General features: G+C 32.8%; 2 protein-coding genes across 4 annotated transcripts in view; one reads left to right on the forward strand and one right to left on the reverse strand.

Moving 5' to 3' along the window:
- The window catches only part of LOC139493933 (oocyte zinc finger protein XlCOF6-like), a 24,635-nt gene extending 20,135 nt beyond the window's left edge, over window positions 1-4,500 (reverse strand). Inside the window, exon 1 of one of the 2 annotated variants that reach the window (XM_071282105.1) lies at window positions 4,399-4,500. The gene's annotated coding sequence lies outside the window, so the exon portion shown is untranslated. Of the gene's footprint in view, window positions 1-4,154 lie in introns of both variants that reach the window. The other variant, XM_071282106.1, reaches the window with a different exon arrangement.
- LOC139493932 (uncharacterized) lies at window positions 4,499-16,093 on the forward strand. 2 transcript variants are annotated; one of them, XM_071282103.1, is made up of 5 exons: window positions 4,499-4,612; window positions 7,520-7,794; window positions 8,255-8,438; window positions 9,795-9,938; window positions 10,581-16,093. In XM_071282103.1, the coding sequence occupies exons 2-5, from the start codon at window positions 7,636-7,638 to the stop codon at window positions 14,420-14,422; spliced, it is 4,329 nt and encodes a 1,442-aa protein (XP_071138204.1). In that variant the 5' UTR covers window positions 4,499-4,612; window positions 7,520-7,635; the 3' UTR covers window positions 14,423-16,093. The 2 variants fall into 2 exon arrangements, with proteins under 2 accessions (XP_071138204.1, XP_071138205.1); XM_071282104.1 differs by having other exon boundaries at window positions 4,514-4,573; window positions 10,581-15,558.
- The last annotated feature ends 11,402 nt before the right edge of the window (window positions 16,094-27,495 follow it).

The raw sequence follows: 27,495 nt of genomic DNA on the forward strand, positions 1-27,495 counted from the left end.
AGTTTAAAAACTATAAGATATCTTATTAAATATATAATATATCTTATATACTTATAAGATATCTTATATACTTTATAAGATTTCTTCTAAAGTTTATAAGATATCTCATTAAGTATATGAAATATCTTATCAAATTTTTTTATACAAGATATCTTATATAGTTTATTGGATATCATATTAAGAAAATTATATAAGATATATTATATGAATTATCTTATAATTTCTATACGATGTCTCTAATAATATATCTAGTATGATATATAAGATATCTTATATAATCTTTTTTATAAGATATCTTATATAAATATATATCTTATATAATAAAGAAGATATCTAATATCGCTAATAATAAGATATCTTATATAGTATATAAGATATCTTATAATATACTTTATATAAGATATCTTATAATATACTTTATATAAGATATCTTATATATAGTTCATAATATATATCATATAGTTTATAAGATATATGATAAAGAAAACTATATGAGATATCTTATAAACTATAAAAGATATCTCATAAACTTTATAACATATCTCATGAACTATGTAAGATATCTTATAAACTTTATAAGATATCTTACAAACTATATAAGATATCTTACAAACTATATAAGATATCTAATGAACTATTATATAAGATATCTTGTAAAGTTTATGAGATATCTTGAAGTTAGATTGAATAGCAAAATGGCATGCCGTATTAACCACTGAAAAAAACCGCTGGGGCTCATTTCATGAATGGTCTATCATCAACATTATTTTCAAAAACGCGCAAACTTTTGTCTTTTGAGGAAATAGAGCAAAATATAAAATAATTTCTTTTACAAAACAAGTTTTAATCAGGTTACATAACCGGCTCTGCTGGGCGATCTGCTTTTATAAGATCGGCACCCATTAAAATTTATTCATCAATGTTGTATCAAAATTTGAATTTGTTCTTTGCCGAGGTCTGCTTTGACACCAATTTTGACAAAAAGCATTTTTGCAATGCTGTGCGCTCCACTTTTGCGAATTCAAATACTCCCATAACATTTTATTCAATTGAATCCGGCTGCTAAAATTGTTTACCTCAAGTTCAATGTTGACATAATTAAATTGTTGTAAATAAAATGCGATCATAGTCAGTATTCTTATCTGGATTTTACTACGTTTTGACGACAAACTATGACAAATTATAGTTGCCGTAATCGGTGACTGAAACTCTTCCGGAAATACCGATTTTTATTTTATTTTCCTGAATTGGGAATTTATATTCACAAACATTTTTTGGGGCCGCTGGCAGATTTAAGGGCCGCTAAGCGGCCCTAAACTATATAGTGGAATCATCCCTGTTTTCCAACTTTTTATCGCACGAACTTTGTGATTGGATTTTACGAAAAAATGAGGCGAAAGACACCCATTTTTTATTTGATCATTAGGAAGATTTATGTAAACAGTTTCTAAAAAGGTATCACTCAAAGGCATTGAAATTCTAGTTTGATCCAAATTTTTGGGGGATATGTGACATGTCCACCCCCCTTTTTGCAATATTTTATGGTAAATTAATGCAGAATGTTGCCATGGATACACTGTACACATAAAAGGAATTAATTTGCACTCTTTTAACTTTTGAAAATCAAATCTATGGAATATACTGATTACATACATATGCACATGTACAACACAAACAGTTAGGTTAATGTATTAGAAATCCAGGAATAGGAGATGATAAAACATTTTGTGGCTCATTTTTAATTTTATTTTCTAACTGTGGAGTGCTACCTTATGGCACATCAGAAAGCACAGAAATGCACTTTTTAAGATAAAATTTACCACAAATCTTTAGTCTTTTATGTTCTTGTTTTAGTTCTGAAGGTAAAAAATCTGCTAGGAATGCAATTTATGTTTATTTTATTGTTTACTGTCCTTAGCAACCAAATATACAAACATGTACACATTTTGACACTTAGACATGTTGCGGTCTTAAATTTGTACTCCATTAGCTTCGCCATTGTAACCAAAGATTGCGCTTTATATGATATCCTCAGAATGTATCGCTTTATATTTTTTAATGCGAATAAGTCAAATAAACATTTTTTGCAAGATTTTATATTATAATTTGGCATTAATTAAATTTAATGATGCCAGTACTGCTAGAAATTTATACCCTGCTTGTGAGCTTCTAAACCAAGGTTAGGTATGCTATTTACAGCAAAATTGACCTATAAGTGCTTTCAAATACCTAAAAATTGTACAATTTGTCCTCTTTTAAGGTAATTTTATGATTTTAAATAAGATAATGGGAAAAGTTTTAGAAATTTACCCCAAAAATGAGACAGACTTGAAGTTTTTCACTATGATCCAGCATTTATTTTTAAATCACTTTTTGTCGCGTTTCAACATCAACTGCTAACCTTCATAAAATCTTTATTACTGAACCAATTTTAAAAACTAAGGTACCATTTTCATCGTAACAGCTAATAGAACACAGAAAATATAATAAAAATTGAGGCAGGATGGTAAAAATTTCACCTTAAGGTAGCACTCCACAGTTAGGTGTGTAGTTTCGCATTTTGGCCCCTGTGGATTTTTCAAATATGAGAGCTAGTGTGCAATAAAATTCATTTTTGGATAGCTGAGTATTAAAATAGCCTTTGTATTGGGTTTATATGAACATCAAGATTATGTAATGTATGTAATATACTAGGCTGTTTTCTATATGACAGTCCGTATTTGCATGTCCCTACCATACATTGGTCCGGCAATTATTGTAATGTTTTTTTCCAACTTTTTATCGCACGAACTTTGTGATTGGATTTTACGAAAAAATGAGGCGAAAGACACCCATTTTTTATATGATCATTAGGAAGATTTATGTAAACAGTTTCTAAAAAGGTATCACTCAAAGGCATTGAAATTCTAGTTTGATCCAAATTTTTGGGGGATATGTGACATGTCCACCCCCCTTTTTGCAATATTTTATGGTAAATTAATGCAGAATGTTGCCATGGATACACATAAAAGGAATTAATTTGCACTATTTTAACTTTTGAAAATCAAATCTATGGAATATACTGATTACATACATATGCACATGTACAACACAAACAGTTAGGTTAATGTATTAGAAATCCAGGAATAGGAGATGATAAAACATTTTGTGGCTCATTTTTAATTTTATTTTCTAACTGTTGAGTGCAACTTACATAAATAAATTTGACAGACAATATATATTTGACATTTTTAACCAACTCCTGCAAAATACTGCTGCCTGAAATTTAAAAAGATTTCAACCCAGGACAGATAACTCTAATTTGAAGCACATCCAAATGTTGCTAACATAAAATGTCAAGTTTGACAGAAATTATGTTAGCAACAGAATTGATAAAACTATTGATTAAATAAAGTAAATTGAAAGATCCAAAATGTGTATGTTTAATATACATTATGAAATACAATTTTAACAGGTTTTATATAAGTACCTACAATGATGTGGCAAGATTTTATGAACCTGTTGCTATCATAAAATTTATTGACAGACGAGCATCTAAGTAAGGTATTTGAAATTGAAAAATATATATATCACAGATGTTTTTAACAAAAGAAAAGTAAAAGATTTAGAAACAGGGATGTTTGAATAATCAAACTACACTAATAAAAACCATTATACCAGTGTCAACTTAAAGCATTCGTAAAACATGAACCTTGTGTCAAAAAATGGGAAGTAATTTCCTTCAAACAGTTCACATTTTTCATCTTGTTTTGATCATTTCTACTTTTAATGGAAACAATCATATCCAATAATTGGTTTTCTTGCTTTATATAACATTCTTATTCAATATAACATTCACACATTATCATTCAAATAACAGTTAGTATTATTTTTCTTAATTTGTTCTTTTTGACAGAACTTTTCATTTCTTTTTGGAATCTGCCTGAAACATATTCAATTAAATACACACAACACAGTTCACTATAATAAAAAATAAAATCAGGGCGAACGGTCTCAGGGCAAAACGGAACTAGGGCGAACAGTAACTAGGGCGAACAGTAACTAGGGCGAACCGAAATCAGGGCCGACGGACCCGGATTCGTTATTCCTGACCTGTTTATTGTTGCAAAAGTTAGTATTAAATAATTATTCATTTGAACTTCGACCTTACTCACAGAAAACACCAGTCTATCTATAAAAGATGTACTGAATGATCATACTAGGATTACAGTACTGTCTATTGACAAGCCCCAAGGGAATATTTTGTGATATGTCAACAGATGATTTGCTGTTCCGTGTTCCGTCACTTCGACAACACGACTGATGTTTTACTTTACTATATTTTTTGTGCTTCGGAGAAAATACTGTTGTTTCTGTTATATGAAAAATAGCTTCGTAACATTCTTTGATTATACTAACGCTTTAAATAAACAATGTAAATAATGAATTCTAATATATTTTCTTTCTCTGTGCTCTTTCTGATTTTCCACTTTCCGGAACCGGTTTCGGATTACTACTTTTTATTCACTTCCGCCCACACTCGACTTGTTCGCCATTTGCAAGATTACACTATTTTGAGTATCAAATGAAATCAGTAAGAAACACACATTAATACACAGGAGCTGACACAAAGGTTATTGACTTAATTCAGAATGAATATTTTAAGAACAGAAAATTGTGGCTCGACCTCAGGAACTGGCATACTCGGGTCTGCTTGATTGAGCATGTGCTCCGGGGGGAGGGGAAATTAGCAAATTAAAATGTATTACACGCAGTGAGAACTAGACTTTAAGTTCTTAAAATTAATATGATACCTGTGTGATATGTGCAATAATAAAAACTATTGTTTCGTTCAATTGTGTCACAATATAATGAAAATAAAAAAAAAATAATGTTTACCAGTCTCAAAGATTTGTATAGTAAGACTACTATATAAATTCATGCCTGTCTGTGATTATGTTAGAACTGACCTTTTACCGTTAGTCGTAAAATTAGTCCAAATAATTATGACCAATGACCTTTAGTACCATTGACCCTTCGGACCAACAACCTTTCGGACCAATGCCCTGTTATTTGAGACCTTTGACCAATATGATAAAAATGTTATGGTGAATCACAGTAAAATTCTAAAATAATTTGACGCTACTCCAAATAATTATGACCTCTGGCAAGGCTTTTTTAAAAAAAAATTCTGGGACACCGTCGTAGAGTGTCTCAGAAAGAAAAAAAATAGCCTTGCCAGGTTTCCAGGGCATTGGTCCGAAAGGTTGTTGGTCCAAAGGGTCAATGGTACGAAAGGTCATTGGTCTGAAGGGTCATTGGTCCGAAGGGTCATTGGTCCAAAAGGTCGTCTATTTACTATTCGATTTGACAAATCGGTAGGGGGGAGTAGTATGCCGAGTACAAAATATTTGGTTTTCTCCGGTTAATTTCGGCCATAATTCGGGATTATACGGCCTCATTTCGCCACAACTCGGCCGATTCTGAAGCTACATTTTTGAGGGGCTGATAGGGGGCGGGAACCCAAAAGTCCAGAGGCAGGAAAATGAAGTCAGGGGTGGGAACTGTCTCCCGCCCTCTCAACCTCCGCAACCACATTTTCCCATTTTTCCATTTTTTATTTTACCCAGTTTTTTCGCCCGTTTTCTCACCGATCCCTGTCCCTTCTTCCCCGGCTTCCCTTCCCTCTACCCGTCCCCCCTCTTATCTACAGGGGTTTCACTTCCTTTTGTTTGAAGGGGCCAATTAGAGATTTAAGAAGACCCTTACCTGAAAGGGGGGTTTGGGGGGGCTTGCCCCGTAAGATTTTTTTAAAAATTAGATGCAAAATCCTGCATTCTGGCGCATTCTGGGCATTAAATTATAGTTCTGAAAATGTCACTTTTACCACTAGCCCCTACTAAGAGCACAATAGAGGTGTGATCCAAATACAGATAATTATAATATTAAAACAACATATAAATGAAATTAAGAAGAAACAATAAGAAAATTATGGTGCTATTTACATTTAAGAGGCTGTCCAAGTAAATATCAGGCAAGTCCTATGATATGAGTGGCACACCATAATTTTTTTCCCACTGAATTTTTGGTTCCAATGCAATGTTTATATCATACAAAGGATATATATGTCAAAGATATTTTTGAACCAACAGTGGATGGCTCAAAAAATGATTTTAAAGTTCACTAACAATGCAACAAAATTGTGTACAAAATGAAGAGTTATCTCCCTTTTCAATGAATTGTCAGTGCTTTCTATGTATTTTTTTTCTCGTTATTTGTTGCAGTTAATAAAAAATCAAAATTTAACTTTAAGAAAGAATGAATTTGTGATATGAAATAGATGAAAATAATTGGAAAACAAAATATGTCATGTGCCACCCACTGCCTGGTTTTTCCATGGACACCCTCTTAAAACCAAAGATTCTTGTCCTACCTTTGGGACCCCTAAAAAAATTGGACAGCACTTCCCCTGCACGCAGCAGTTTTAAATATCCCCTTCCCATTATCCCGGTGGTATGAAAAGATATGTAAAGAAAGAAAAAGAAGAAGTGCTGGCCAGGCTCATTTATAAGAAAACATGAGCTTCCACTTCTTCTAAATTTCATTTGATAGCTTTTAAAAGGTTACATACCTCACAACTGAAAGTATCACCAGAAATATATCTATGATTTGGAACGGGACCAAATACAACATAAGTGCAAACTAAAATTCATTTTAAAAGGGTTGATTCATCAGATGAACACACAATACAAACAACAAAAAGACTCTTAAGACACAAAGTTCTGATATGAGCATACTCACGGTTATTGAGAGCTAATTCCAAGCCAATTATCATGATAAAATATCATGAATCCAAGATTAAAATGTCAATAAGTTTGGTGTACATATGTCATAAGTATTGGTCAGGAAACACAGTTATCGTTCTTTGATTTTAGTTGTCCAAGAATATAGTCCCTAGTGTGGACAGTATGTTACTAGCACATTTTTTTATACCCCTTCCAAATGTATTTCTTCATGTTTTATGCCTCAAAAAGCAAGTAGGGGATGAAATTACACTGTAAGAAAAAATTGAGTCATGTTAAAGTAAGGTAGTAATTTGGTCCAGCTGAAAAAGGTTGAAAATTAACATTTCATAAGCTGTCAAAAGATTTCAAGACCTCAGAACATAGAATTGTCAATATTTTGAGTTAGTGCTGATGAAGTTTTCTTTAATTTTGATTTGATTTGTCCCAAAAGTATTACAACACACTGTAAAAACAATTTTGAGAAAGTTCAGGTGATATTTTTTTAATATCTATTTATTGTCTAAAAGAAATGCACTACGAAAAAATGTGATCTCAGACCTATTGACAGAATGTATGATCATACATTTAATACAACATGTAGCTGTATAGTTATAATATTTAGTTAACTTTTAATTAAAGTTATAATATCTTGTTAACTTTTAATTAATTAAATACAAAATCAATCTTTTTATAATCTATTGTTTTATTTATATTAAGCTTCTAAATATAACATTGTATTGTGTTATTTTGAGCAGGTTAGAGATTGAATGACATAAGAACACAACATTTTTGTGTGTCAGGACCCAGATGGTGAATAGAAATGGTGATACTGCAATAAAGGATCAATAAGGATATCCTACTAAGATAAAAGATGGCCACTGAAGGAGAAGACAATATCAATATGGCTACTGGAACAGAAGGCAGTATAAACATAAAAATGAATGGAGAGGAATCCCCTGTAGACGTGGTGTCTCTTGTTGACCACAGAGAGATTTCCAAGGAGGACTGTCTCAAACTTGTTCAGTCTATAGTAAGCTTTTAGAATGGCTATTAAATGGGTGTACATGTAGATGTGTAGAATAAGACTTCTCATATTCTCCCTGAAACCAGCAGATTTTTCTGAATAAATTTGAATACATAATTGTTCTCATGTGTAAAATAAAACTTGACTTTTTGCCCTCCCGTGTATATTTTCACTCATTTGAATACGATCCACATCAAAATCTGAAAATCACAAAAGGCAGCTGTTCATATAGAACTATCTGCACTTGGGTTCTGCTGAATTGTGAATTCAAATAACCCTAGATCTGTCTCTTAATAACTTTTTGACATTATGCAGAACTTGTATAAACATGTATGATTTTAAGCAATGTAGGACAAATTTACAGACATACATGTATTTAAATAGACTTCAAAGGAGAAACATGAGATATTTTTAAATGTAAATAATTTGTTTACAGACTTACAGTGTCTTAATTTCTATATTTCAGTGTAAGAAGCTTGCTGTAGAAGGAGATGAAATGATGTTTATGACAGTTAACCTGACACAGAAGACAACTACATGTGTAGGATCTCAGCTTGGTGTCAACTTCCTAAACCACAAACCTCATACAAGCAAGGGAGATCACCCAGACAACCCAAACATTTCACAGATGTTTCAGCAATTTCTTGAAGGTCTGCTTTATTAACAGGGAGAGAATCAAGCATTTTTGAAAGGGAACATAGAAATCTTCAATTGCACAGTATTGTGCAATAGCAAGTATTTTCAATTGCACAGTATTGCGCAATAGCAAGAAATATCTAATTGCACAAAATTGCGCAATAGCAAGATATTTTCAATTGGAGTTATCTTTCTTTGTCCAGAATAGTAGTTGAATCAACTAAAATCATTGTTTTATACAATATACAATGTATATTCACTTTTACTACCAACTGATAAATTAAAACAATCTATACCATTCAGTTATAACAAGCACTTTTTTTACATTATAATGTTTTATGATGTATTTAAATGAGTAGTTATTGTTGCAAACTCCATTAGAAATTTTAATTGAGATTAGTTTTGGAATAAGGGAAAGGGGGATGTGGAAAAAAAAATTGGGTGGGTGGAGGGGGGGTTCAAAGTTGGTTTCCATTCTATTATTTTAGTTTGCCTCCACCAAATGTCATAAAACTAATACATAATATCTATTTTTACAAAACACAGATCAAATTTCAATTTTGGTGGCATTACATAAACTGTTTTAGAGTAACACCCCTTTTCAAATGAAAACATTGCTGAATTTTCTGTTTCTGTTCCATAACCTTAGTTTGTCTCAATAAAATTATGAAACCTATACACATTGCTTATTACCACAAAATACAGATCAATCTAAAATTTTAGTGGTATCACTTTTATTGTTCTAGAGTTATGCCCCTTTACAAATGGAAAAATGCTGAATTGTTTATTTCTGTTATCCAGCTTAAGTTTGATATGTTCAACCAAACATAATGAAACTTAACCACAAAACTCAGATCAAGTACAAATTTGGGTTTGTCACTTTTTCTGTTCTTCATAATTCTTGATAACTTTATATGATATGCAAACAAGGGCATCCATGGGACACATTCTTCATGTATTCTCTAATGGTGAGAGGGTATAAGCCCTACTACACTGAATCTGCCACTAACTAAGTGTCCATTTACACTGTTTTTTGGTATGACAAAATGTAAAAAAGAGGAAACCAACAACAGATTTATGATAAAAATCACTAACAAAAACAATTTACTTAACTTTCATTTATACATGTTATAATACAATGTATATTTATATATAGAGAGAGTTCTACTGCCACTAAAACAAAGTTTTACTTTTGCAATCTAAATGGTAATCTGAACCAGACTTTTTTAATATTAGAAATTCAACTGACTAATGGCCTGACCATCATTTTATTTTTAGGTACAAACAATGAATTTACCGATAGTCCTCAAGATTTAATGCTTTCATAAAAAGAAATGAACTGTATACACATATTTCTATTTCTATTTCAGATCATTATGAAATTTCCAATATATGTGATGACAAACAAATACCATTCAGTCCAGCGAGCTCTGTGATTATGGAGTCCCCGTCATACACACCCTTCTCTTCACCACGGCCTTATAAAGCTGTCAAACTACCAAGCAGTAAATCAGGTGAGCTGTATATACAGTATGAATTAAATGGTTTTTAATAAATCTATGTTAGATATCAATAAGTTCTTTCATGTACAAACTTACCTTAAACAATTTTTCTCTGGTTAGCTCATATTTTTTGGTTAGAGTTCAATGTTTTATCTTTCGTCAAGATCTTAAGTAATTGTGCAAGGCCTGAAAATAACAGACAAATGAAATTTTCATTGTCCATGAAAATACACTTAAATGATTTAGTAAAGACATTTGCAAAAGACAGACAATATAAAAATCTTTTACAATCACAGTACATAATCGGTTTAGATCTTTGCTCAAACCTGCAAACTTTGAGACACATTGGCAATTTATAGACAGAAAACTTAGTGATTTATTGCATTATCCAAAATGTTTAAATACATGCCAAATATTTGTGTTTTTAAAATCATTTTTCAGCTAAGCCATTTAAGGGGAGATAACTATAATAAATCTGAGGAAATATATACCTATGATCTACCTTAACATGACAGTTTTATTTTGTGATCCTGTGACAATTTTCACAAAAATTTAATTAACACTATATATATATATGTATATGGAATTTATTATGAACTGCCACGGTCTATATCTCTTGTCAGAAGATATATACAATTCTGATTATTTTTGCAGGTAAACTTTTAACCCCTAAAATTGAAGTGATGGAATCTGATTTTGATGGTAATTCTACAGCTACAGATAGTCAGGAAGATGATAACCAGCTTAGCTTAGAATCGTATGTCAACTCTCTTCCATTGACAGAACAAAGCTTTCTTATAGGATCTCCAAAGTCTCCGGCCATACAACAAGTAATCACAAACCAAGGTGTATTAGCACGCCTGCTATCACCAAGTGGTCAAGGTCTTCCACCATTCCACAGATTTCAAACACCAACCATTCCAAATTCTTCTGCAGTCCCAGTTTTTCAACCACCAGTTATTCAAAACTCGACTAACTTCACAGGAATCCGGTCTCCAGCCATACAGAATGCAGCAGAGCTTCTGTCAACCAATCAAAATGAATTTCCGTCTCCAACTTCAATGAATATAAGATCAGTTTTAGCACGATTGTTAACACCTTCCAGACCTCCAATGAATGCAACACAACAAATTTCAACATCAGTTCCAGCTTTTCCAACACCGACCAGTTTTCAATCAGTCAAACCACAAACAACTCAAAACCAATCTAGTTCAGTTCCAACTCCAATTAGCCTTCATCCCATCCAGCTACAACAAGTTGTAAACCAGTCAGAATCAGCCAATTCTTTTACACCTGTTCAACCACCATCTGAATCAAGGAGTGAGAAACTGTCTTCTGGTGTTAAGAGAGGACGAGGTCGTCCTAAAGGGAGTTTTAAGAGAGCTGAGGTGCCAATGGAGAGTGAAACAGATGAAACTGAAAATGAGGCTGAAAAGATTGATAAAAAGTCTGATAAGACTGTGACATTGCGTAGTGGTCGAAGGGTCAGAGTTCCGTCATGGAGAAAAGATATATTGGAAGAATCATTGAAAAATAACAGAAAGAAAATGGAAGAAATGACAGATATTCAGATTAAGCAGGAACGTATATCGCCAACTTTCCCAGAAACCCCAGAGGATGACCAGGATGAGGATGTTCGTGTAGAGTTTGATTTTGATATTCTGGCCGAACTGAAGAAAGAATCTGATCTGGAACCTGACCAGAGTGATGACTCTAGTTGGTGTGGAACCGTTCACTTAACCTCCGGTGATGATTCAACTCCAAGTAGAGTTCCTTTTAAGTTTACATTTCCAGGTGAAAAGAAACAGAAATTGGAGGAGAAAGAAAACAATACTGTTAAAGTTGATCAGAATGAGGAGGTAGAGGTTAGCTATGACAACACGTTAAGTTCCTTGGGACTTGCACGTAAACGAGCGAGAACCATTAACAGGTGTCCAGATTTTACAGGTAAAGGACACATATGGAGATGTGAAGATGGGAGGTTTAATTACTACCAAATGTATACCGCACAAAATATATCATGGGGTCGGCAGTTCACCTGTAAAATATGTAAACGTGTCATGCAGGGAAATGAGAGCTTAAAAACTCATTGTTTTACCCATGAAGCTTTTAATAAATTGCACTCTGTTTGCCAGGCCTGTGACAGAATATTTGATAATCATCAAGCATTAGAAGACCACATTGGGGAGCATGAGAAGCTTTACTCCTGTCATACATGTCAGGTCAAATTCGTATCTAAACTTGCACTGATTCAACATTTGAACTGGGTTCACAAGGAGATGTACAGCTGCCCTCGGTGTGATAAAACTTTTACTTCATCAAAAGATCTAAGTAACCATTTAGAAGAATGTTTTGACGAGAAAGCCCTAGTAACAAGAGGAGGAATGAAGCATTTGACGGAGGACTGGATTGGTATAAAGGAGGATGGAAAGGTAACGTTCAAATGTCGCTCATGTAAACATGTCTTTGAGACTGTGGAGGAATACAATAAACACATGCTACAGCACAAAGCTAAGTTTGTTCAGAAACTAAATGAAAAGCTAGAAAAAAGTATGTCAACAGATAAAACATCAAACGAGGTCAGTGATGACAAATCCACAACATGTGAATTGTGTAATAAAATCTTTGAAACTCTTATTCATTTGGCAAAACATAGGAAAAATAAACACAAAAAAGACCAAGATGATGATGAAGATACTGAGGAGGATGTGGCAGCTGACGCCTATAAATGTTCATCATGTAATATACATTTTGACTCAGCAATTGCCTTTTCTAATCACTGTACGAAATATCACCCTGACAATCCAATGATTTCATTGATAGATGACACAGATTTTCCTTGCCATTTATGCTCAAAGAGGATGCGCTCAAAGGAAGGCTATGACACTCATATCAAGATGCATGATAATATGATGAAGAAACAATGCAAAATGTGTGGGACTTTCTTGCATCAGGAAGCTAGCATTGATTTACACTGCTGCATTAAAGAAGGTTCTGAATTTACATGTGATAAATGCTCTCTTAGTTTCTATGATCACGGCTTCCTTGCTGGCCATCAGCATCATGTACATGGTAAACCAATGGAGGATATCAAGGTCAAGGACAATGTTAAAGGGCAGCCCATCTGTAATATCTGTGGCAAGACTTTCAAGAAAGTTTCTGATTTGGAAGGACATAGGTCTATACATACAGGAGAATTGCCGTTTGTTTGCCATTTGTGTCACAAGAGTTTCCGTCTGCGTTCAACCCTGAAAACTCATTTGATGACTCACAGGGACTTCCATGAGTTCATGTGTGAAGTCTGTGGGAGAACTTTTAAACTCATCGAAAGCTTACGACTCCATCGACGCCTTCACAATAAAACTTGCTACTTCAAATGTAAACATTGTCCACGAGAGTTTCGAGCTTATGATGGACTGAAGTACCACATGCTACAATGTCACAAAGATGAGGTGAAAGGGAAAAAATTGAAAATTTACAAATGTGAACATTGCAATAAAGATATGGCCACTCATCAACAATACGTCAGACATGTAAGCATCCATACCAATGAAAAACCATTACAATGTGATCAATGTGGTACTCGTTGGGCCACCATCTCACAACTTAATGCACATAAGAAAAAACACAACGCCGAAAATTTGAAGTTTGCCTGTGATGTATGTAACATTAAATTCCCAATTCTTTCCAAACTTAAGCGCCATGTGAAAACAGCCAAACACATTGATAATTGTAGAATTAAAACTTTACCAATAGATACTGTCCATCTAGAAGAGGAAGTCGGGGCTGATCCACCGCATAATAATAGTCGTATTATTGCTGATGTTACGGACATAGAAGAGAAAGTAGAAATTATGTTTTATGAAATAAATTTACCGGAAGATGAGAACTCTCTTGGTGATGAGACTTCAATGATTTACGACATATCTGTTGTTCCTGACAACCAGAACGGTGAACTGTTTCAAGCCTCAACATCAAATAGTGTTGGGACAGACTTGCAGGTGGCTGCCACTTCGTCTGTTGAAGAGAGGTCAAATAGTAGCTCACAGTTACAGCAAACTGCAATTGATGCTATTACAGGTAGTAATTCTGAACTTCAAGACGCCATTGGAACAATAACAGGAAACACAAATTCTGAAAATATGCAAATACAGCAGGCTGTTGTCACAGCTATGATGCAAGCAATAAATACCAAGAATGTGAATACAAGTCAGGTACACAAGTCTGTAGATGTTAAAAGTAACATTAATTCCAATAGTGTTTTAGAAGTGTCCCCTGCTGGAGCCTCAGCTGATACTCAGGTTATAGATCAGGTGAATAAAATTGGAGCTGTAGCTGAAAAGTTAAATGCAGAAATGGATGAAATTTCAGCAGTGACAAATTCTGATAAATTTGATACAAATCTACAATTAACCCAGAGTTACGACACAACTTCCGACACTGAAAACACAGACCTTATAAGTACAGAGGGGTCAGCTACAGAAATTGATTCATGATACTAATATGATTAATTAGTTATGAATTCTTTTTCTTTCTTATTGAATTTGTTGAGGCATGTAACACAATACTTTTTTTATTGATTTGAAATTGTTTTGGAAAAATACACAATGAAATTTGAATTTATCAATCTGATGTTTTTTGTGGTTAATTTTTCATATGTACCCCACTTCTCTTTAATTCACATTTAGAAAACAAAATATCATAGATGCAAAATATTTACTTGTTAAAATTAGAATGTATATTGTTTAGTTAAGAGGTAATTAAGGGAAACATTACTTCTTTAAGGTACATGAAATATTTGGTTTGTAATGTTCTCTATAAATTGGCATTTTCTGGGCTTCACCAAGGAATTACATTAAGGCATAAAAAAATCTGAAATTTAATATAAGGGATACATTGAATTATGTGCAAAGAAGTCCATCACAGTCCTTGTTTATCGGTAAATCGGAATTAGAGAAATTGTTATATCCTTGTTCTTCTTTCTTTAAAATAAAAATGTGGCCTGAGAATAAATTCTTTACAAAATAGTCCAACAAATTTTGGTTACAATTTTTTTTTAATATTAGTAGGCTATGTCTGCATAATAAAAAACATGCTTCATTTTACAACTTTTATGTGACAATTTGCAAGGCAATTAGCCCCCTTTTTTTGTTACAATTTAACACTTCATATTCTTCCTCCCAAAAGACCCACTTATTGTAATTGTCAATATGTTCTAAATTTGCCACATTAAATTAAGTAAACAGTTATCAATCTTTTTTATAACATTTACATTTTAGGCTCTATATTGTACTTTTGTAATAATATTCAAATTAAGAAAAAGTTAATACATTTGTATATTGTTTTATTTTCTGAATTTTTTATGTTTGTAAGGTTAATAGTTCAAATAGTTCCTACTGAACATGAAATTTTAAAGATGTTCAAAGTGTTTTTTTATTAATGTAAATAAGAATTTATAAAGCGAGTTTTGAATGTAGATATTTTTGACATTTTGAAATGTATATATTTGCTGTTAAGATTAAACGAAATTAAAAAAAATGTTGTAGAAATAAGAAAAACAGTTTATTATAATGTATTCTATTTGCTCAAGTGGTTCTTGCATTTTATTCTGTCCATTAAAAAAATTAAAAAATTTACACAGATAGATCAAATCTTTAAATTGTAGTGAGTCATTATTATAACCAATTAGTATATTATACAACAGGCTTTTTTGGATGGAGAGTTGTCTCATTGGCACTCATGCCACATCTTCTTATATCTATCAAATGTAATCTTAAAACAAGTTTTTTTCACAATTTTGATTTTAAATGAGAGTAGGCAAAAATGTAATGGACAGATGGAAATGGTAAATCCACCATTGTTGTATCTGAACCAATTGTTTATGTATGTTAAATGATGATTTAATAGTATACACCAAGGAGACATGTAAAGTTTCCTGTAATATTTCATACAAAAGGATTAAACTCTCAATCACTGGTATGATTATGACATACAATTGCCTGCATATATTTTAAGCTTCAAATTAATCAGATTATTGTGGACTTATTATCATTCGTGGGATACCAATATCCCGGGAAATCATGGAGACAGGGGCTTAAAAAATTTAAATATATCCAACAAATTACACATTTTCTTTAAGCTTGAATGCAGACATTGGCAAAATCATGGGGGAAAAAATCCATCACATGCTACTGGTTTCATCATACGATGAAAACTGGTACCCATGAAAATAAAGGTATCCACAGAATTAATTTCTTCTTCAAAGTTTAAATAACAGATACCTATAGCTAGAATGTGAAAATGAAAATTTCTGTTTCAAAATTTTTTGAAGTTATTTTCAAATGAGGAATATAAATTAGAGCTCTGATTCTCGTCTAACTTTGGCTGTACTTTTGTCTTTATTTGGTTTGATCAGCTCTTTTACCTTTGTATTGATTTGAATTTAAAAAAATTGGCCTCAAACATCACTTAAGAGACATTCATTGTGTATCAGATGCAGGAAAATTGGTATTAAATATGTTAATTGCTTTAAAATCGTAGTTTTTCTGATTTAAAGAGTTATCTGCCCTTACAAAGGTTTCCTCTTGATTTGTTTACATTTTTTTCAATTTTGAGTTTATTTGGTTTTTTTTTTGTGATCAAAATACAACTTATATATATTATTTTTTATTTTTTATAATGTTGGTACTGTTAAAAGCGTGCATTGTATGTGGTTTAAAAGTTTCAGGATAATAACTTGTGAATTAGTATTTTGATTGCTCTGAAATTGCATCACAATGATTATTACCACAAGTAGAAGGTTAGGATTCATTTTCGGGGTTATGGGGCCATCAGTTTAGGGATTAAGGGACAAAAAGGGGCAACAAAAATATTTTTTTCTAGTTTCTAGACAATAACTTGTGTGTTAGTGGAATGGATCACTCTGATATTGTACTACAATGTTTCACACTTCAAATGAAAGGTTGGGATTGAGTTTTGGGGTTATTGCTCGAATGGGGTGAAAAGTTGGTGGGGTTGGAGGTTTTTTTTACAATTTTTTTTAGGGAATCAGATTTTTTTTAAAAATTTTTAATTTTGGAAAATTTTCAAGAATAAATTTCTAGCACAGTATTGCACAATAGATTTATAAGATCTATTGTTCAATAATATTCCACATTAATTTTGTGTCAGAAACCTATGTTATGTTAAAAATTTGATAACAATCCAAATTCAGACAGTATCAAGCTTGAATATTGTGTCAAAATTTGCTCCACCTCTGCAGTCAGGGTTGACCTCTGCAGTCTTATCAGGATGCCCTCAATGAAGCATTTTATTAAGTGTTGATATTATCCCTGTATATCTAATGACATTTTGTTTTTATACGACCGCAAAATTTGAAAATTTTTTCGTCCTTTATTGCTATCACGTTGGCGTCGTCGTCTGCGTCGTCGTCGTCCGAATACTTTTAGTTTTCGCACTCTAACTTTAGTAAAAGTGAATGGAAATCTATGAAATTTTGACACAAGGTTTATGACCACAAAAGAACGGTTGGGATTGATTTTGGGAGTTTTGATTTCAACAGTTTAGGAATTAGGGGCCAAAAAAGGGCCCAAATAAGCATTATTTTTGGTTTTCGCACAATAACTTTAGTTTAAGTAAATAGAAATAAATGAAATTTAAACACAATGTTAATGACTACAAAAGGAAGGTTGGTATTGATTTTGGAAGTTAAGGTCCCAACAGTTTAGGAATTAGGGGCCAAAAAGGGACCCAAATAAGCATTTTTCTTGGTTTTCAGACCATAACGTTAGTATAAGTAAATAGAAATCTATGAAATTTAAACACAAGGTTTATGACCATAAAAGAAAGGTTGGGTTTGATTTTGGGAGTTTTGGTCCCAACATAATAAGGGGCCCAAAGGGTCCAAAATTAAACTTTTGTTTGATTTCATCAAAATTGAATAATTGGGGTTCTTTGATATGCTGAATCTAACTGTCATGACTGTGTATGTAGATTCTTAACTTTTGGTCCCGTTTTCAAATTGGTCTACATTAAGGTCCAAAGGGTCCAAAATTAAACTAAGTTTGATTTTGACAAAAAATGAATCAGTTAGGTTCTTTGATATGCTGAATCTAAAAATGTACTTAGATTCTTGATTATTGGCCCAGTTTTCAAGTTGGTCCAAATCGGGGTCCAAAATTAAACTTTGTTTGATTTCATCAAAAATTGAATAAATGGGGTTCTTTGATATACCAAATCTAACTGTGTATGTAGATTCTTCATTTTTGGTCCTGTTTTCAAATTGGTCTACACTAAAGTCCAAAGGGTCCAAAATTAAACTTAGTCTGATTTTAAAAAAAATTGAAATCTTGGGGTTCTTTGATATGCTAAATCCAAAAATGTACTTAGATTTTTTATTATGGGCCCAGTTTTCAAGTTGGTCCAAATCAGGATCTAAAATTATTATATTAAGTATTGTGCAATAGCAAGTCTTTTCAATTGCACAGTATTGCGCAATGGCAAGAAATATCTAATTGCACAATATTGTGAAATAGCAAATTTTTTTTTAATTAGAGTTATCTTTCTTTGTCCAGAATAGTAAGCAAGAAATATCTATTGCAAAATATTGTGCAATAGCAAGATTTTTTTTTTAATTGGAGTTATCTTTCTTTGTCCAGAATCAACTTAAATCTTTGTTATATACAATATACAATGTATATTCACTTTTTACTACCAACTGATAAATTAAAATAATCTTTACCATTCAGTGATAACAAGCAGTTTTTTTACATCTTAATATTTTATGATGTATTTAAATGAGTAGTTATTGTTGCAAACTCCATTAGAAATTTTAATTGAGATTAGTTTTGGAATAAGGTAAAGAGGGATGTGATTAAAAAAATTGGGTTCAATTTTTCTCATTTGAAATTTCATAAATAAAAAAGAAAATTTCTTCAAACATTTTTTTGAGAGGATTAATATTCAACAGCATAGTGAATTGCTCTAAGAGAAAACAAAAATTTTAAGTTCATTAGAACACATTCATTCTGTGTCAGAAACCTATGCTGTGTCAACTATTTAATCACAATCCAAATTTAGAGCTGAATCCAGCTTGAATGTTGTGTCCATACTTGCCCCAACCGTTCAGGGTTCAACCTCTGCGGTCGTATAAAGCTACGCCCTGCGGAGCATCTGGTTGTTACATAATGTGTAAATTTTGTCTAAAACTTCAGATTCCTTGATATTCATAGTCATAGTGTACCTAATTATATGGTTTTGTAGATATCAGTAAAGTAATATTTCAGATACATTCCAAGAACCAATTTTTCTACAAGCTTCAATGCTGACTTTTATAAAACAATGAAATCAAATGACAACGAAAAAAATAGTTTTACCTCAATCCACTGCTTCCCTGAACACAGTTGGATACAACTGGAGAGGTCCAACCCTGACATAGAATAACTGTAGTCATTTTGGTTATATGATTTGAATTTATAATCAATATTCAATACACTATACTGTTTCTGGATCCTCCACTTCATAATAAACACAAGTTATTGTCAGGAAACTACAAACATGATTATTTGGGCCCCTTATTCCTAAACTGTTGGAACCAGAATCCCTAAAATCATTCTGAACTTTCTTTTGTGGTTATAAACCTTGTATTTAAATTTCATAGATTTTTATTAACTGATACTAAAGCTATATTGTCCATAAACCAACTGTCTTCAAACAAGGATGACAACAACGGGATACCAATATATGACTGCAAAAATTGTGTTCGTATGAGGATTAACACCCATTGAAAGTAAATATTAAAAAGAAAAGTCCTCTCTTTTATATGAATTTGTTGTTTAAATCAGTTTGTTGAAGACTTCAACATAAATTCACATTTGATAGAGGACGCATAGGTTGTAAAAATGCCAAAGAAGGTTGATATTTTGTTTTGTGATGCAGCATTTGCTTAATGTAAAAATGTTTGTTAAAGATATAAATATATGGTGTATGACAGAACTCTGTTTTCAATATCTTTGTAATATAATTTCCTTTTGCATATTAATTTTCAGCAGTTCTTTGATATCTGTTTAATAATGATGTAGATAAGAGACAAAGGATCTTTAGAGCCTCTAGTTTATTTTACTCATTTTAGGACTCAGAATGTATTTTTCTACTAAAGCATTAAGTAAACAAAAATCAAAATAACGATCAATGTATTTAAGAAGCTCAACCTTTACCTGTTACAATGAATTTCCCAAATATTAAGTAGATTCTTACTTTTTCAAATAAATCATTGAACATCTGACCAGGATTAACTTCTCATATTTTGTTTTTAGCATATAAAAAGAGATAAAAAAAACCTTTTAATTTGAATATAGATATACACTTTGTTGTTTAGTTATAGATTTTGATTCTAGAATGCATATGAAATTAAGTGCAAAGGGAGGTAATATATCATTTACACACTTATGAAATTATTGTTTATGAACAGTGTGTACCAGCTATTGAATTTTTCCATGTTTGTTGGGGAACATTATTGTCCATTCCATTGTGTACACCCATCTTATATCTATCGGGAAAATAACATTGATAGATTTTTTTATGAGATATCATATTGTTTTCTGATTTAATCATTCGTTTATTGATATTGATAATTATTATCAAATTTACTTTTTAAATAAATATTTGAATATTTAAACAATGCAATTTATTGGAAGAAGAAAAAAATAATGATTTAGTATTTTTATATGTGGTATATCCAAATGAGACAGAAATAATTACAATACCAAATGACGTCTACGTTAGCATAGATGTTTATACTTAGCTTAAATGATTAATAGAAACAATAAACAAAAATCTACCACTAGTGAAAGGTTAATTAGCTGTTAAACCTGGTGAAATCCACAATTTACTACGTAAGAAAATGCCTGTACCAAGTGAGGAATGTGACAGTTGTTGTCCATTTGTTTGATTTATTTGAGCTTTTGATTTTGCCATTGGCTTATGGACTTTCTATCTTGAATGTCCCTCAGAGTTTATTATTATTGTGACTTTGCTTCCCCTCAACTAAGCATTAAACCTGATTTGAAATACACCGTATAAAAGTAGGTAAAAGATGTCAGAAAGGGCAGTCAAAAAGCATAAGTAAAAGAACAAGAGTTCACACGCTGAAATGTCTCACCTTCTTAACTAATCATTGATATTATGTTGATAGTCCTAAATATAAAGCTTTATTACAACTGTCACATAAACTAAACATTAACCAAGAAAACTAAACATTGACCAATGAACCATGAGGTCAAGGTTAGATGAACCGTGCCAGGCAGACATGTACAGCTAATAATTCTTCCTTATCGCTATTTTGTGCATTTTTCCTTTGATCTTTTTTTGTGGTAATTTTCATATCATGCTTCTCGCTTGAGATGGAAAAATAATCGCTAGAAACTAAGGAGGCCATGTGGCGTTGCTAACGAAATTGACATGATATTGACAACGTCGTCATAGGTAAAATAGCGATAAACAGATTATTATTGGTCATCTCAACTCGATTGCTTTTCTCACTTTCGCTGTACCAGCTGAAGCGAGAATATCAATCTCGTTGAGATGATCAACGATAATCTATAAATACAACAAATATAGTTGACCTTTTTAGCTTAAGAAAAACAGACCAAAACTAAAAAACTTGAGGACAAGGTCGAAATCAAATCCTGTGCGACTGACATAAAGATCATAAAATATTTTCATACACCAAATACAGTTGACCTATTGCATATAGTATTAGAAAAAAAAGACCAAAACTCAAAAACTTAACTTTGACCACTGAACCATGAAAATGAGATCATGGTCAGATGACACCTGCCAGCTAGACATGTACACCTTACAGTCCTTCCATACACGGGATATACTAGACCTATTGCTTACAGTATCTGAGATATGGACTTGACCACCAAATTTTAACCTTGTTTACTGATCCATAAAATGATGTTGAGGTCAAGTGAAAACTGTCTAACTGACATGAGGACCTTGCAAGGTACACACAGACCAAATATAGTTATCCTATTACTTATAATAAGAGAGAATTTAACATAAAAAAAAATGCTGAGCTTTTTTTTAGTAGTTGCTGAACCATGAAAATGAGGTCAAGGACATTGGACATGTGACTGAAGGAAACTTCATAACATGAGGCATCTATATATAAAGTATGAAGCATCCAGGTCTTCAATCTTCTAAAATAAAAATATTTTTAAGAAGTAAGCTAACGCTGCATTTGTACGCCCCGCCGCCCGATCACTATCCCTATGTCGGGAATTCTGCGACTACAGTCGCAGGCTCAACAAAAACGCCATAGTAAAAATAAAAAAAATGTCCAATAACCAAATTCAAACAATAAAAAGACAATTTAATTAAAGACAAAGCAAAAACCAATGCTGATCTAAGTGTTTGAAAAAGGTTAGCAGCCATCTTGTTGAGTAAAAGGAGACGGGTTGTGGCTACAACAAGCGGCATATATCAGAGCAAAACTCAATTACAGGCTTCTAACTTAGGACAGGCACATACATAGAGAATGTAAGCAGGATCCTCAATAGTAATCTGTAAGCAATAGTTCACTTTGCTCATGTGAGTAAAAGGAGAGTTTGCAGCTATAACGCAGCATATATCAGTGGAAATCTGTGAGCAAAACTCAATAACAGGCTCCTGACATGGGACAGGCGCATACATACAGAACGCAGTGGGGCTAACTCACATGTAAGCAGAATCCTTACCCTCTCCTCAACCTGGGACAGTGCTGTAACAGTACAAGTATTATGGTAGCCTGATTGATATCGGATATGTTCCTTACGTCGTAACTACAATCCCCTTCCCTTTCATGAATGAGACCTACCGAATTTCTAAAAGGGTTCGTGGTTTATTAAACCAAGAGTTCCAAATGGTAAAGTTGAAGTCATTCCTTCGTAAATATTAGCCATCACGAGTTGGTTGACCGTTATGGAATAACCGTTTCACAAATGATATTGAATGTGTTCTTTACGTCGCAACTACAATCCCCTTCACTTTCATGAATGTGACCTACCGAATTAGACTATTTACCTGATTTGTTATCACATAAGCAACATGACGGGTGACACATGTCGAGCAGGATCTGCCTTGCCCTTCCGGAGCACCTGAGATCACCCCTAGTTGTTGGTGGGGTTTGTGTTGCTTATTCTTTAGTTTTCTATGTTTTTCTCTGACAGTTTATGACGTCTTTACACTAAATCCATTGGATGTTGGATATTTACTAAAAGATAATTTAGTCTTAGATTCATGATTTTTGTATAAGTTGTTAGTGGCTTTGAACTAGCTGTTAGTAACTGCGAGTACTTTCAGATCTGTACTTTTTGTATTTTTGTTGTTGGGATGTATAAGTACCCGGCCACATCCAACTGTATTTGTAGTATAATTTGTATCCATTTGACTGTTACTAGTAAGCCCTTTTCAACTGATTTTTACAGTTTGTTCTTATGTTGTACTGTTACACCACTGTCCTAGGTTATGGGGAGGGTTTGAATCCTGCTAGCATGTTTATTAACCCCACAACATTCTGTATGTTTGTGTCTGTCCCAAGCCTGTTACTCAGTGGTTGTCATTTGTTTCAAGAGTTACAGATTTGTTTTTCGTTAATTTTTTGTACACAAATTAGTCCGTTAGTTTTCCTCGTTTAAATTGTTTTACATTGTCGTTTCGGGGCCTTGTATAGATGAATATGCGGTATAGACTTTGCTCATTGTTGAAGGCCGTACAGTGACCGTTGTTTATTTATGTGTCATTTGGTCTCTTGGCAATCTCATCACATCATTTTTTCATATTTGTTTGGCATCTTACTAAGTTAGTTTTTTGTCGAGCCTCCAACTTTTGTCGCAGAAAGCTCAACATAGGGATAGTGTTCCGGCTGCGTCTGCGGCGTAAGCTAACTTCTTAAAAGCTTTATATTTTAAAAGGTGGAACATCTGGATGCTTCATACTTTGTATAGAGATGCCTTATGTTTCGAAGTTTCGGTCAGTCATATGTACAATGTCCTTGACCTCATTTTCATTGTTCAGTGGTTATTTTGTTTTGGTCTGTTTTTCTTGAACTTTAAGCAATACGTCAACTATATTTGTTGTATGGAAGAATTATTAGCTGTACATGTCTGCCTGGCATGGTTCTTATGACCTTGACCTCATTTTTATGATCATTGGTCAATATTTATTTTTCTTGGTTAATGTCAAGTTAATGTGACAGTTGTATTAAAGTTTTATATTTAGGACTTTCAATATAATATCAATGATTAGTAAAGAAGGTGAGACATTTCAGCGTTTGCACTCTTGTCTTCAATTGTCATTACATCTTATAACCTAAGCTTTCAGTAACAGCAAGTACTTTAAGTTCAGTCTTTTGTATGCAGCCTTTGGTATGAATGTCAGAGACAACTATCATTATAAGGTGATGACCATTTCATATTCTGGTGAGCAAGAGGATTTTTTTTCCAGATGAATATTCATAATAAAATTTCTTGTTCTTCACTGAAATTCATTTTCATTCTAAGATTAGGTATCTCATACAAGGATCTGTATTTTGTTACCTCGAATTTTCGTTTCCAATCTTTTTTTTTCTGAATATTCATTTCCATCCTTTCTTATGCTGGATATTCATTTCCATCCTCTCTTTTGTTGAATATGCATTTCCATCCTCTCTTTTGTTGAATATTCATATCCATCCTTTCTTGGGCAGAATATTCATGTTCATCCTTTCTAGGGCTAAATATTCATATCCATCCTTTCTTGGGCAGAATATTTATATCCATCCTTTCTTTGGCAGAATATTCATGTTCATCCTTTCTTGGGCTAAATATTCATATCCATCCTTTCTTGGGCAGAATATTTATATTCATCCTTTTTGGGCAGAATATTCATTTGCGTCCTTTCTTGTGCTGAATATTCATATCCATCCTTTCTTAGGCAGAATATTCATGTTCATCCTTTCTTGGGCTTAATATTCATATCCATCCTTTCTTGAGCAGAATATTCATGTTCATCCTTTCTTTGGCTAAATATTCATATCCATTCTTTCTTGGGCAGAATATTCATGTTCATCATTTCTTATGGTGAATACTCATATCCATCCTTTCTTGGGCAGAATATTCATGTTCATCCTTTCTTTTGGTGAATACGCATATCCATATTTTCTTTGGCAGAATATTCATTTCCATCCTTTCTTGGGCAGAATATTCATTTCTATCCTTTCTTGGGCAGAATATTCATTTCCATCCCTTCTTGGGCAGAATATTCATATCCATCCTTTCTTGGGCAGAATATTCATGTTCATCCTTTCTTGTGCTGAACATTGATATCCATCCTTTCTTGGGCAGAATATTCATTTCCATCCTTTCTTGGGCAGAATATTCATATCCAACCTTCCTTGGGCAGAATATTTATTTCCATCCCTTCTTTGGCAGAATATTCATTTCCATCCTTTCTTCGACAAAATTAGCTGTTTTCGGTTATTGCAAGGCCAGAATTAATCAATCATAGACTAACTACCAAAGATTTGGAATAACTTTTACTATAAAAGATTGAGATGTGGTGCTCTTTACCAAATATTTGGAGACATGATTCAATTTATTATCTTGAACCCTGCCTCATGTCTCATAATTTTTAACAGGCATCAAGGTTTTTGTCGAGCCTGTGATTTTGGTTGCAGAAAGCTCGACATAGGGATAATGATCTGGCGGTGGCTGCAGATTTAGCTAACTTCTTTAAAGCTTAATATTTTAAAAGGTGGAGGACCTGGATGTTTCATACTTTGTATATAGATGCCACCTGTTAAGTCTTGGTCAGTTACATGTACAATGTCCTTAACCTAATTGTCATGGTTCAGTGACTACTTGAAAAAAAAAGTAATAATGTTTTGTAATGTTAAATTCGCTCTTATTTTAGTAATAGGATAACTACATTTGGTATTTGTGTACCTTGCAAGGTCCTCATGACTGTCAGACAGTTTTTACTTGACATCGAGCTCATTTCATGGATCAGTGAACAATGTTAAGTTTTGGTGGTCGTCCATATCTCAGATACTATAAGCAATGGGTCTAGTATATTCGGTGTATGGATGGACCGTAAGATGTACAAGTCAACTGGCAGGTGCAATCTGACCTTGATCTCATTTTCATGGTTCAGTGATTATAGTTAAGTTTTTGTGTTTTGTTCTGTTTTTCTTGTACTGTATGCAAAAAGTCTACTATATTTGGAGTATGGAATGATTGTAAGGTGTACATGTCTTGCTGGCAGGTGTCATCTGACCTTGACCTCATTTGCATGGTTCAGTGGTCAAAGTTAAGTTTTTCCTAATACTTTATGCAAAAGGTGAACTATATTTGTTGTATGGAAATATTTTATGATCTATATGTCAGTCACTCAGGTTTTGTGTGACCTTGATCTCATTTTCATGGTTCATTGCTCAGTGTTAAGTTTTTTGGTTTTGGCCTGTTTTCTTAAAACTATAAGCAGTAGGTCAAACTATTTTTTTGTATGGAAGAATTGTTAGCTGTACATATCTGCCTGGCATGGTTCTTCTGACCTTGACCTCATTTGCATGGTTCATTGGTCAACATTTAATTTTCTTGGTTAATGTTAGGTTTATGTGACAGTTGTAATAAAGCTTTATATTTAGGACTGTCAACTTAATATCAATGATTAGTAAAGAAGGCGAGACATTTCAGTTTGTGCACTCTTGTTTGTTATACAAATTAATAAACAATGCAATATGTACCTTTGCTCAAAAATCCAGAAAGCGAGATGGAAGTACTTGATTGTTCACATGTTTGTGCTAAGTCTTTGGATTGATTTAAGCCAGTTCAATTTATATTTTATATGGTGCATCTTTCTGATGTTACACTATTGTTTCATGTAAGGGTGAAGGTTGGGACTTTAAACTGTTGTTTGCACCTGTTACAAGTCAGGAACCAGGAATTGCTTTCATAAAACACTTTATGACTAAGATTGATAGTAAATCATGAACAATTCAGTATACTTACGATCAATCTTAGTCGTAGTTTTTTTGGTAAAACCAACTCCTGATGTTCTGTGGTTATTGCTTGCTGATGTGGTTCTTCTTTTCTTGTTTTTTTTTTTATAATAGATTAGACCGTTGATTTGCCTGTTTGAAAGGTTTTACACAAGTCAATTTTGAAACCATTTATAGCTTGCTGTTTTTGGTGTAAACCATGGCTGTGTTAAAGACTGTACTTTGATCTGTAAGGGTTTATTTTTACAAATTGTTACTTGAAAGGAGAAATGTCTCAGAAACAGACAAATCTAAAAATTCAAATATCAATTATCAAAAATTCAATGTTGTCAAATGAATTTAAAAAAATAAAAAAATCCTTCTTTATCAAGGGCAGATATATATATTGAATTTGAAAGGACAATTTGTCTTTTGGAGGTTTTTCAAGAAAATAAAGCCTGTGGCTTCTTATTTATTTTTGATATTGTGCAAAAATTAATGAACACTAATATTTTGACTGTCTTTTTCTTCTTAACACCCAGTTAAAAAGAGAAATGCATATCATAGGAA

Source organism: Mytilus edulis, chromosome 11 (assembly GCF_963676685.1).
Source record: "Mytilus edulis chromosome 11, xbMytEdul2.2, whole genome shotgun sequence".
Taxonomy (NCBI): Eukaryota; Metazoa; Mollusca; class Bivalvia; order Mytilida; family Mytilidae; genus Mytilus; species Mytilus edulis.